The 13,274-nt window shown below is 35.2% G+C and overlaps 1 protein-coding gene across 2 annotated transcripts in view; it reads right to left on the reverse strand.

Moving 5' to 3' along the window:
* LOC136715722 (VPS10 domain-containing receptor SorCS1) overlaps positions 1 to 13,274 on the reverse strand; it is a 193,489-nt gene that overhangs the window by 43,261 nt on the left and 136,954 nt on the right. For both annotated transcript variants that reach the window (XM_066693092.1, XM_066693093.1), the window contains exon 5: positions 6,019 to 6,092. In XM_066693092.1, coding sequence (XP_066549189.1) covers positions 6,019 to 6,092 — 74 coding nt within the window. The remainder of the gene's footprint in view (positions 1 to 6,018; positions 6,093 to 13,274) is intronic.

Consider the following 13,274-nt stretch of genomic DNA (forward strand, 5'->3'; position numbering starts at 1 on the left):
AAAAAAGTTATAAATTGATTTGCATGTTAATGAGGGAAATAAGTATTTGACCCCCTATCAATCAGCAAGATTTCTGGCTCCCAGGTGTCTTTTATACAGGTAACGAGCTGAGATTAGGGGCACTCTCTTAAAGGGAGTGTTCCTAATCTCAGCTCGTTACCTGTATAAAAGACACCTGTCCACAGAAGCAATCAATCGATCAGATTCCAAACTCTCCACCATGGCCAAGACCAAAGAGCTGTCCAAGGATGTCATGGACAAGATTGTAGACCTACACAAGGCTGCAATGGGCTACAAGACCATCGCCAAGCAGCTTGGTGAGAAGGTGACAACAGTTGGTGCGATTTTTCGCAAATGGAAGAAACACAAAATAACTGTCAGTCTCCCTCGGTCTGGGGCTCCATGCAAGATCTCACCTCGTGGATTTTCAATGATCATGAGAACGGTGAAGAATCAGCCCAGAACTACACGGGAGGATCTTGTTAATGATCTCAAGGCAGCTGGGACCATAGTCACCAAGAAAACAATTGGTAACACACTACGCCGTGAAGGACTGAAATCCTGCAGCGCCCGCAAGGTCCCCCTGCTCAAGAAAGCACATGTACAGGCCCGTCTGAAGTTTGCCAATGAACATCTGAATGATTCAGAGGAGAACTGGGTGAAAGTGTTGTGGTCAGATGAGACCAAAATCGAGCTCTTTGGCATCAACTCAACTCGCTGTGTTTGGAGGAGGAGGAATGACCCCAAGAACACCATCCCCACCATCAAACATGGAGGTGGAAACATTATGCTTTGGGGGTGTTTTTCTGCTAAGGGGACAGGACAACTGCACCGCCTCAAAGGGACGATGGACGGGGCCATGTACCGTCAAATCTTGGGTGAAAACCTCCTTCCCTCAGCCAGGGCATTGAAAATGGGTCATGGATGGGTATTCCAACATGACAGTGACCCAAAACACACAGCCAAGGCAACAAAGGAGTGGCTCAAGAAGAAGCACATTAAGGTCCTGGAGTGGCCTAGCCAGTCTCCAGACCTCAATCCCATAGAAAATCTGTGGAGGGAGCTGAAGGTTCGAGTTGCCAAACGTCAGCCTCGCAACCTTAATGACTTGGAGAGGATCTGCAAAGAGGAGTGGGACAAAATCCCTCCTGAGATGTGTGCAAACCTGGTGGCCAACTACAAGAAACGACTGACCTCTGTGATTGCCAACAAGGGTTTTGCCACCAGGTACTAAGTCGAAGGGGTCAAATACTTATTTCCCTCATTAACATGCAAATCAATTTATAACTTTTTTGAAATGTGTTTTTCTGGATTTTTTTGTTGTTATTCTGTCTCTCACTGTTAAAATACACCTACCATTAAAATTATAGACTGATCATTTCTTTGTCAGTGGGCAAACGTACAAAATCAGCAGGGGATCAAATACTTTTTTCCCTCACTGTATATATGGTCTGAAAAATGCATATTACCTCAGAGAGACTAAATTACTTTAAGATAGTGTTAGACAGATAATGTCAATTAACAGACATTAGAGTGTGAACTATACACAAAAATTGCCCCAGAGACACATACAAAAGACACTTGGTCTTTCAAGTTTTTCTCAGGGAAACCCCCAACGGGCACTCAACAAGAACAATTTTATAAAACTTAATGCAAAAATTAAGCATTAAAGGTGAGTAAATAGAGCTTTGAACTGCTGAAGCAACATGAATATTCTTAGTGTTTGTGTATGTGGGTGTATGTTGTTTGTTTATCCGTGTATTTCATATTAACATCAAAAAACAAACAAACAAACAAACCAGGAAAAAACAGAATTACACCTATAATGTTTTCTTAAAAAAAAAAAAAGGTTGAGCTTTCCCTTTGCTTTGATCACAGATGAAAAATAAAGCTGGAAATTTGAACTAGTGTGTCCCAGAGTTTATTGTTCAAGACTGCCCTTGGTTTCTGACAGAGAACCAAAAAACGAGCTCTTCGTTAAAACGAGTCACTCATTTATCTGCTCTATAGGAATGCCTACAGGCATTACAGTACATTCATCACTTTCTCCTTTTTGCTTTTTGATGAAAATATGTGTATGATTAAATATTTATTACAAAGACTGTAGAATCAGAAAGACATCTTCAACCAAAGTATAAACAAAGAGCGAGTTCTGCAATGATAATTAGGACAGTTATTGGCGGATCGGCGGATTAAACCTTCCCAGCTGCACCACCTTGTATACATTGACCTAGTTTTTTGTTTTTGTTAGAATTTTAATTTCATGTGTTTTTCCTTCGATACCTAAGTGAAATAAACACCTGTATGTGCAAGGTTTGTGGCTCGACCTCTGAGTTTATTAGGTTGGGAGAAAACACACATTTCCCCTCCATACATGTGCCACAATCCACTTTAATAAACATCTCAGAGTCACCGGTTCAGTGTCTTGTATTGAATAGGATTTCATCTGACATTGTATTTGTTGTGTCAGGTCTTTCAAAGGTGCTCATCAGCTACACAAAACACTTAAAATAATTTCCCTTGCTGAGCTACTTGATATTCTGAGGAGTATTCTAAATGGTACTTGTGGTTAAACTGCCCAAACAATTGAGCTTATAAACAATATATACAATCAGGATAGATTATATTGATTTCTAAAGTAAACTGGAGACCAAGCAATGTGTAGTTCCTTTTTATTCATATTTTAATAATATTCCCCAAAAAGGAAATTGTGCAAATCCATTTTAATTAAAATATTTCTAGGCAGGCCCCACTGGGCTACCTATAAACTAAAGTTTATAGAATAAAAGGGAATCCTTTAAAAGAGTGGTTGAGCAAACCTCCTTAGTTTTACAGTGTTTAAACAAACTCAATAACTTGAAAAAAGGGCAGACCAACTGACTAGTTCATTACTCTTTATCTCCTGATTGTAGTTTAAAGAGTGTAATTTTAATTGAAAGCAAATATTAATATATGTGTTTTGTCTTCAGATCTCTGTGATTTAATTAAGAAATTCCCATGAATTAACAATGTTAACTGCAGCTTTAAAGGGAGGTGGCTGTGGCTAAAATAAACACGAAAAGTGCTCTATCAACATTGTAAATATTGAACAGTGTGCCTTATGCATGGTTGTGTGATAAAGGGTCACACTCAACAGAAATAACATTAATTGGCAGATAAAACAAACAAATGAATAAATACATAAATAAATAAATATCTAAATGAGAAATAACAGATCCACAGTATTTGAGAGCTGTGAAACATCACGACAGGCAGATAGGAGGTGATGATTTGGACATTTTTATCTCCATCCACTTGCTGTCAAGTGGTGGATGGGAAAAAAAAGAGAGAAATCAGGGTGCATCTTCAATATTTCCTGATTTTATTAATTGCATCTGTTGTTGGAGAGGCAAGATTTCTTAAAATTTTTCATCTCCGTGCTATAATAAATGTTGCAAACTTGCTCTGTTCAGCAGTCTGTAATTGCTTTGTAGTTCAATTCCTTTTATTGGTGGAGTTTCCATCGGGGAATTGAGCTCCCAGAGCCTTAGCACTGCAGCTCATACTCCTTATAATAAATCTTATACATGTGCTAAACAAGCAGCCCTTCAGGCTCCACTCCGCAGCTTGTTACTTGTTTGACAGTTCTTCCAAAATTGCTCGACTACAGCTTTTTAGAAGTTGAGGCAGCAATGTTATAAATGACTGAGTTTGACATCTTCAATCTGCCAGACGTGCAACCAGCTTTCCATAAAGCAGCAGAAATACCAACGAGGAAAAGAAGAAAGCAAGAAAAGGGTCTGCATTCCAAATGAGAGGGAAAAAATGGGCATTCTTATCAACTCGAGATGCTTGAAAATTCAGAGTGAGATACACTGTAAAGTTTAAGATCAGCCATCTGAAAAAAAGACCTAATTAAATATTAAACAGCTGAACAAGGAAAGCAGAGACAGGATTCCCCCTTCATTAAAAATCAAACACAGAAACCATATTGCTGTCAATAAAGACAATGTTTGTGTTACTGAATTTGGGGTTGTGTGGAATAGCTTGGAACATATTCTTGGCTTATTAAGTGATTAATAAATAATAATAACAATAATAATAATAGATTACTGAAGTTAACGTTCAGCTGTGCCTATTCACACCAGTGCTCAAAGAATGTGAAACAAAATAGTGTTAATGTTACAAATCAGAGAAAAGTCAAAACTGAGCATGTTTCTTACAACATGTACACACCTACAGAGATAAAGTAATGGGAATGCTACTTATTAACCCTTGTCTGTAAACAAACACAATGTCAGCTAACAACTGCAGACTTCTCCAATATGAATGTTTTAAGTTCATGGAAAGGCATACAATCTTTGCCTTTAAAAAACAACACCTTTTAAACTATTTTTTGACATCACACATGGGTAATTTGAAAATCCACCCAAGACTTCTCTTCATTTGCCTGACCTTGTGTAATGTGTAGGTGTCCCTGGAGAAAACAAACTCTCACCACAGAAACTGAGCAGACCAGAGTGCTTCTTTATTTGGCTAGAGCAAGATGTCTTCAGTTAACACATTGAAAATTATGAGTTGTAGAAATAACATTTGTGCAAAACAACCGATAAACGTGTGGTGAAAGGAGACAGAAATGTACTCTGGGACTGCCAGGGTCTTTCTAATATGTATGGGGCAGAGGTCAACACTCCCATGCCTATATCTAGCAGTACTCTTCAGTTATCTCTAAAAAAGAGGAATACTAGTTTGCTTGAGCTGAAAATCACACAGCCTAACATATTAATTTTCAAATGGGTTCCATGGACTTCACAAAGTCATTTAATAAGGTCACTGTAGTGGGTCCAAAACAATTTGCCATGTTATGAGTGATTAGTGATTGAAAAAAATCCCTGTTTCATGAAATGTACGATGAAATAAAAGCTTGCCTTGTTCAAGCCTTAATGGGTCCATTCATTAAGAGCCCCATAATAGTTAGAAAAAGGCAATTAACTGAAAAACACTTTGGTGAAATATAAAGCCACAGCTAGGATCAAGGTTACCCTCACCAATTGGTGAATAAATAAAGAAAGACAGATAGCCGTATATTTATTTTTAAGATAGCATCTCAGATGGAGAAAAAAACTATATATATATATATATATATATATATAGGCACACATACCTGAGAGGTATTGTATACATATTAAGATACAACATATGCATGACATACAACACATCATCAGTCTTTGTTCATCCACTGTTGGTTGAAAGTCTCTCCAGACTTTCCCTCTTGTTTCGATCTTCAGAGCCCAGCAGAGCATTTGATTTAATTTCCATTTACATGTTCTTCATAGTTTTTAAATTATATATATATATATATATATATATATATATATATATATATATATATATATATATATACACACCACCATTACAACACATGAAGCTCATGAATCTGGTATGGTTTCATATTCCACATAGTTGCTATCTAGCTTGTTAGGCTCAAAATGTTCTGTTTATATATAAGTCTTCTATCCTCATGATGTGTGTAATGAAAATGTTGGAATAGTTGTTCAGAACCTGCCTCTCTTTGAAAGCGATTCAAAAGCCAGTGATGCAGCACATTGAGATTCGCTGCTGCTCCCTTGTGGACATCCAGGTAACAGCACTCTTCACATTAAGGCTAATCTTCATATCAATCATAAATAATATCTCCCAACCTCATTTCATGTAAATTAACCAAATACCCCATTATTTCTCATGAGTGCATCATCTGTTTACATCTGTCCATCCACAAAGTTCATGTATTTTACAATGAAAGTGCATTGATTTTTTCATGTTCATACAAAGCACACTGTAGACTGGTTACTTTTCTGTATTTCTTTTTGACATGTTTGAACCTAACCCCAATAAAAATGTAAAATAAAAAAACTTGATGGGACATCTCTTCCTGGAGGAAATAAGGACCCAGTACAGAGCTGTGAAAGACTGGATTACCTCACAAGCACACACATTTATTATTAATTTTAACTGGTACTTTTAAGTTTGATCTCTTACCAGTAGAAGCGGTTGGGGGTCACTCGTTCATGAACGAGCTGCCATCTTCTTCCAAACTCCACAGAGCTGTAGAGCTAAATAATAGAGAATGGTCAGTTTTAAGCATACTGTGTAGCACTCATTTTAAACATTTGTGACCTTAGGCCTTTTATATTTTTTAAGCTATAAGTTATGTTTATTTCATGAAGTCCTCAAAAAATATGTCTGGTTCTCTGCTAGGATGTACAACACTGGCTTCTGGTAACACACACTATCTACCACTTATGAAGGATGAAGCCCAAAGCATGCTGAAGCAAAAGCAGTCATACAGTTAGACTTTAAACAGCCTGTAACTGGAACCTCTATGGAACTGGAACCCTGTCACAAACAATTATCTTCAAGAGGTCAAAGCTTAAGAATATTTATGTATTTAGTTAGTTATGTAATAATGCATCATGATGTTTCAGTGAACCATATTTACCAATAGCTGTAATTCCCATTTGTCCATTCTGAGTTAATTTATAATTCCTTTCTGTATGTATGTACTGAAGAGAGAAACACCTTACTTATTGTGAATAAATATGTACATATATAAATATATACAAAACAACAACAAAAATAATAATATTAATAAATTAGGTCCAACCTACTAAACACACCTTAAACCCATAAAGGAACCTGTTTAGGGACACAATCTGAGAGCTATCCCAGCATGCCTGGGACTACCACATCCTGCATCCACTACATACAGTTAGTTAGCTAACACAGGGTTTAATATTTAAACTTAAATTGACAAAATTGTACATGTCTGTTTGACTAAAGCAGTGAACATAACATGGTATTGCTAAAGAGACAATTATTCTGCCCATCACACTGCACTGTGTGTCAATACATTGTAACTGACACAGGGGTAATCAAACACACTCAGTTTGAACATGTAATGATTTTGTTTTTCACTGACAAAAGCATGGTTCATTTTTTCTACATGAAGATACAACCACTGCAAAAAGCAAACAGAAACAAACAATAAAGCAACCAACACAGTCTGCTACTTTCCTTTGTTTATTGCATCTCTGTGAAGATGTAAAAACATGAACTTGCTATAGGCCTCTCTCAGAGAGGATGACCAAGAATTCCCGCCAATCGTGTCTATCATTTAAATGCCTTATTCCATGCCTACTGCACAAATATATCAGACGTGTTAAAAGTGCCTGTTTGCCCGGGACTGATACATTATTCACAGCCTAAACTAGTTTCAAGATAGGAAGGCAATACATTTTTAAATCATTACTTCTCTCTATCCTGTAGTTGAATCTGTGTCTATTACACAAAGTACAGCTCTATACTCTTTAGTCGTGTGGGTGTATGTGAATTGGAACTCAGCAAGGTTCTCTTTTTAGGCATCAAAACAAATCCTTCTTTTATTGTTAGTTTTTGGAACCAGACGGTAAGACAAAATCATGACCTAAGACTTGCAGACACTGGAGAGTCATTACAATGAGCTGAACTCATGACTGTCATTTATCTTGCAGCTAAAGGCAGAATTTAAGATCTAAAACAGTTTTAAAATCAATTAGCTATACCGTTATGGTAGATTACAGCATTACTTAATCTTTGTGGGTGAATGCATCCATTAATGAATATGCATGAATTCATTAACGGCAAATGACAAAATGTAATGATTACTCCAGCTAATTTCATTATTTTATCTTTTTGTAATGCTAACCATTATGTATATGTTTCTTTTCATGACAGTTAAAAATCTCAGGGTCCAGTTGGTGTTTATTTGTCGTAGCTGATTGTTCTTTATTTAATATATATCTTACTAAACATCAATAGTGTTGAAATAGGTTTAATGACAGATAATTATGCCAGCTGCTTCTTCCAAAATAAAGCATTTACTGAAGAATCACTTGGCAAAGACACAATTTTAAATAAGATTTTAGGGAATTTGATGCTTAAACTCTCACTTGTTATGATGATGCATTTTTATTATGGATCATAACATTTTTCAAAGAAGAAAAGAAAGACTAACCTCATGTGATGACAAATAAAAGAAGATAAAATAGGCAAAATAGGTGAATTACTCTGCTCCAAAAGTGTTTCCCTCATAATAATACTACAGCAAGCAAAAATAGAAAGAAAACTTTTAAATTAATAACAAGTTCAACCTGATATATAGGATATGGCTACCTTTGAAAAGTTAACATGAGACAGTTGAGAGAATGATCACATGGAAAGGATACCGTGTGAGAAGCATTTTTTGCTCCTTAGATCCTGTAGCTGAAAGTGAATATACAGACCAGATAAATAAGCATTTGGTACTTACATGCATGCTAACATATTCATAGGACCATGGGGGAGAAAAAAATAAAGAAAAAGCTACACACTTGAGCAGGATTTTTTGCACACATGCTGACATTTTTTTTTTTCTGCTTTTTTTAATGATGCATGGAGGATTTCTTCATTTACGAAATGTATTTATTATTCATTAGGTATAAAGCATTTGCTCAAAATGGCTGTGCTAGAAGAACATCTCTTTATAAATGGTAATGCACAGTGACATTTGGGACCCATTGAACTGTTTTAAATTGCAGAGGAGTAAGACATTGGAATATTATATCTTTGTGGACTAGAAATCAGCTTTTTGTCCCCCCTCAGAGTAGCATATAGCATATACATAAGGAATATTTATGGAATAATTTGAATATTTTAAGGACTTTTATTTCTTCCCTCCTGTACATGTTCAGACTCAAACCTCTCAATGAATGAGCATGTGATACCATGGAGACAGGTTACCCACAGATTTCATCAAGTAAACTTCATGCAAATGATAACTGAATTTTAAGGGAAAAACACATTTTAATATGCAAATCCACCCCATGATGTGACTTATAGTTAGTGAGAGCAGAAGCAGAAATAAATAAGTTTCTGACAAACATCTCCAGGAGGAAATCTACACAGAGATACTAGAGAGGAATATGGGGGTCAAGGCAAAGGGGGGGTGATTTAGCAGTCAACTGGGAAAAAGCATTTCCTTGGAAAACCTCAAGAAACTGCACAGTCTGGGACAATACAGGATGAAGAATGCAAGTGAGTGTTTAAGATGCAGTAGACAACACCATGATGCTGAGGAGAATGCTACACCTATGTGAAGAGTTATTTAGTTTAACTTTAAAGTCTTGTGTGCATGTTTGTTGGGAATTCATTCAGATCCTTACAAATCCTTACTGATTAACACTCTGGGTAGAAGCTATTCTATTATATATTATATAAGTCTTCTGGAGAGATATAAACAGTTATTTTTAACCCCTGCTGTTGTGTTTCAAATGCACTAGCATATTATGGGAGAATAATTAACTCACTGTACGTGTGGAGGCATATGAAGGATAAGAATGAATTCTGCCTGAACGAACCAGATAACACTGGAATATCACACACTTCCTCTGAGTTCTGATGTCTACTCCAGGCTTGAACACGAACTTTTGAACCTGAACTTTACTCCCACCTCTTTATGTAAACCTGAGCCAAGCCCTAACTTGTAACTCCAGCACTTACACTATGTGTTATGTATTGCATTGCCTTAGGTTTCCTTTCTGGTTCTCAACATCAGCCATAAAAGCACAAAAGCGGATGTGTTATTTAAATCATCCTCACCAAACTATTACTAAAGTGCAGGATGTTGAAAATTGTTCAAGTATAAGTGAGTCATATGCAATAAATATTTTAATTATTTTTAATGTTTTAATATATAGATATTTTTACATTTTAGGTTTTATGCTGACTTTGTGATTTCAGTAGTGAAAACCTTTATTCAAAGCATCACAAAATTCTTTAATAATGACCTTAAGTTCCTACATCACTAACATCGAACACAGTGGATACTATAAATATGGCTTTTACTTCGGGGGAAAAGGGTAAAGTGAATTCTAATTTGTGCTGTGAGAATTTATATTTAAACTAATGGTCTTGACAAGGACATTGTAACTGTGCCGTTGTTAAGCAACCTGTGGCAAATCAGCTGTATCAATACTTCATTAGCATGTGCCCTGGTGAATACTTCCAATTTCTGCCTGTTAAAAGTCTAACAGAAACCTCAGAATAGAAATATTGCATGTCCGCCTCCATGTCATAAGTCACACGGACTTGCAGGTTGAATGCTATCATAAATTCACAAGAACTTCTGTAATTGGTATGCCATTTAAATGTTTGTATTCTTTTTCTGTCTTGTTAGGTATGGTAATTATTCTGTACAGACAGATGGAATTAGGGCAGCAGAATTAAAATAATAAATAATGATGATAAAAAAAAACCTATTTATTTTTCCTCAGCCATGTCTAGCTCTCCTCATCGCAGGTTTTTTGTGAAGGGATTATGTATTTTGCATGCTAATCCTGCTTTGATGTAAGGATGTTTCTCTTTTGTAAGAGTAGGTAGGGAAAAAAAAGCTTTATGAACAATAGATCAGGAGAAGCAAGGAGAATATTTAAAATGTAAGTGTTTCACTTTGAATGTTCACTGAAAGAAAAATGCTAGTGACTGGTCTGTTCAAAGTCCCTGTTACCTGAGGGTTATAGCTATATCATAAAAAAGGGACAGTAACACATTTATTAAAATGGAAATTTGCATCCATGGATCCAATAACTAATACTCCATAGACAATGACCACAGATGGCACCCTTTTACTGGCTAATATATCTGCTTGTGTAGTGAAAGTCACAAACTCTGAAAGAGAAATGGATATGAAACTCCATCCTTAGCACTTTAGCAGATTAAAGTCACCCCCACCTATGTTCTATAGATGTGGTATAATATCAGTTCAATTAAGCTACCAATCTTTTTTTGTTTGTTTGTTTTTCCAATGTGCACATATGAATGTGGGGGAATATTTTAGTGCAATGAACAGCCTTGAGTCTGCATACCAAGCTCAGGAAAACTGGAGGGTTAGTTAAGTGTATTAAAATATTGAGGTTATGCCTTTTACAACAGTCAATGAATGAATGAATGAAATAGTAGAATGAAATTGCATATGTCCAAAATCAAAAGAGTGACAGCAGGTGTCTGTTTTGACCTTTCAATTACTCCACATCTGCATACACTCCAAAAAAAAACAGGCTGAATAGTTGTCTTAAATTCACTGATTTAAAAGGTTATTTTATTTGGTGTTTGGCATGGAATCCCTTTATATAACTTTGAAATATAGAAGAAAGAAACACTCCTTTATCAATCAGGTGTCAGAGCACACAATGTCCTCACTGAGCCTTTTGATACTTAATGGGGTTCAGAGGGTCAGTAGCGTGGGGAATTATGAAACTGATAAAGGCATCCTTAAAGAGAATCCCCCAAAACATACCAAAGGGTGCCCATGCCCCATTATTCCATGTTATACCCTGCCTTGCACCCTGTGACCCTGTACTGGTTGAAGTGGTTATTTAAAATGGATGGATGGATGTTGCACTGAATTAAATTACTCAAAATAAATAAATTAAATAATACAATAAAACATAAAATAAAAAAATAAAATCTAATAGAAGCCTGCGTGGCATTTTCTAAAAGATTGCTCACCCAAGCTTGTCTTATGTAATTCATAATTTGTTGCTTTATGTTTTCAGAAAACTTTTGTCCCCATATTTGGATATCTTTCAATGTCTTTCCGGACAACAGACATTCAGGAGCATTTTTACATCAGATTGTATTTTGCTAGCCATGTGACGGACATTACATGTTTCAGAAGATTATGAAGGACCCCCAGGCTGTGCAGAAAGTTTCTCCTAAAATGTTGATAATTTGACCTTTTCGATCACTGGTGCACTAGGGTACAAAATCCTGTGTCATACTGGACAATACTTAAAAAGCATTTATAATATAGTTTTTTTATTTTTTTTAATGTGTATTTAATGTGAAAGATGACATTGGATAGTTGTAGGTCAAAGTAATACAATTATATAAATGGTTAAGTTAAAACTTAAGTCATAAGTTAAAATTTGTATTTTGTCATACCGGAAAATGATCACTTTCTGTTATCACATTTACATTGACATGTTGTTTTAACAACACAGTAACATATTTCTAACATTATTTCTGTAGTTTTAATGCAATTTTTGTCTGTGTGGATGTCCTTAAATAACAAATGAAATGGCAGATGTTTATGCCATGAAGCCATTTGCAAGTTTTAAAAGAATATATAAATCCAAGTTCAAAAATTGAATAATTCCTATATATTTAAAATGTTATGATATCAAAACATGCAATATACTTTTTAATCTGTTCAACTGAATTGAATTTACATCATGTCATAAATGAGTTACAACGTTGTTACAGTTTACTTTTTTTTTTAATGGCACTTGTCTACATGTTTCCTGTATAACCTAAAAAATAGTTAATGTGCTGAAAATATTTAATGTTTTTAAATCTTAAAATGTTTTACTGCTACTATTTTATCAAAGCCTATGCCTTGAGTGGAATTGTATTGCATCAAAGTGATGACTCACTTCTGATTATTTACTGTTAATTAAATAAAAAATATACATTTAGTAACTCTCACTCTCGGTTAAATACAGAATTATATAAGTACATCTTTGCTGCTGAGACTATCATCCCTTATGAAATCTCACAGTATGTCATTCCGAGTAACAATATCAGTCAGGTAGGACAACACAGATTTTTCTTGTAAAAATACAGTCACTGTCCTTGAGTTAAGGATACAACAATAATCATATAATTTTTAATAGAAAGCATTTTCAGACATTTCCCATCATTTTTCACTATTCAGTGTTATGTTTTGGGTGACTAACTTAAAAAAATGTGCCGCTGTCAATAGAAAAGCCCATATTGGTGAGATTGTGATTTATTTTTTATTTTTTTTCTGGGCTGAATATGTTTGCTGAGATCAAACATGAATACTTATAACCCACTTTATGCAGACAAAAAACTAAAGTCAAATAATTTGCAAATCTATCATTGTTATGACATTTTTGATACTAGAAATCATATGATTTATAATAAAAAACTATAAATGATTATTTTCAGAAATTAAACTTTTTGAAATATATGCATAACATTCTAATGAAGTAGAAAGAGCTTTAATTTGTATTTTAAACTTTTTTTTTTTTTACCATTTTGAAATCCTTATTCGTCACTGACCCACATATGTTTGTTGTTGACTGCACAGAAACTTTGGCAACTGAAGTCCAGAAGATTGCCTTTGCAATCTGAGATCACAATAGATTCTGACTTAAATCCTACTGGCAAAATGATGGCAATTCAAAAAGGGGCCA

Source organism: Amia ocellicauda, chromosome 20 (genome assembly GCF_036373705.1).
Source record: "Amia ocellicauda isolate fAmiCal2 chromosome 20, fAmiCal2.hap1, whole genome shotgun sequence".
NCBI lineage: Eukaryota > Metazoa > Chordata > Actinopteri > Amiiformes > Amiidae > Amia > Amia ocellicauda.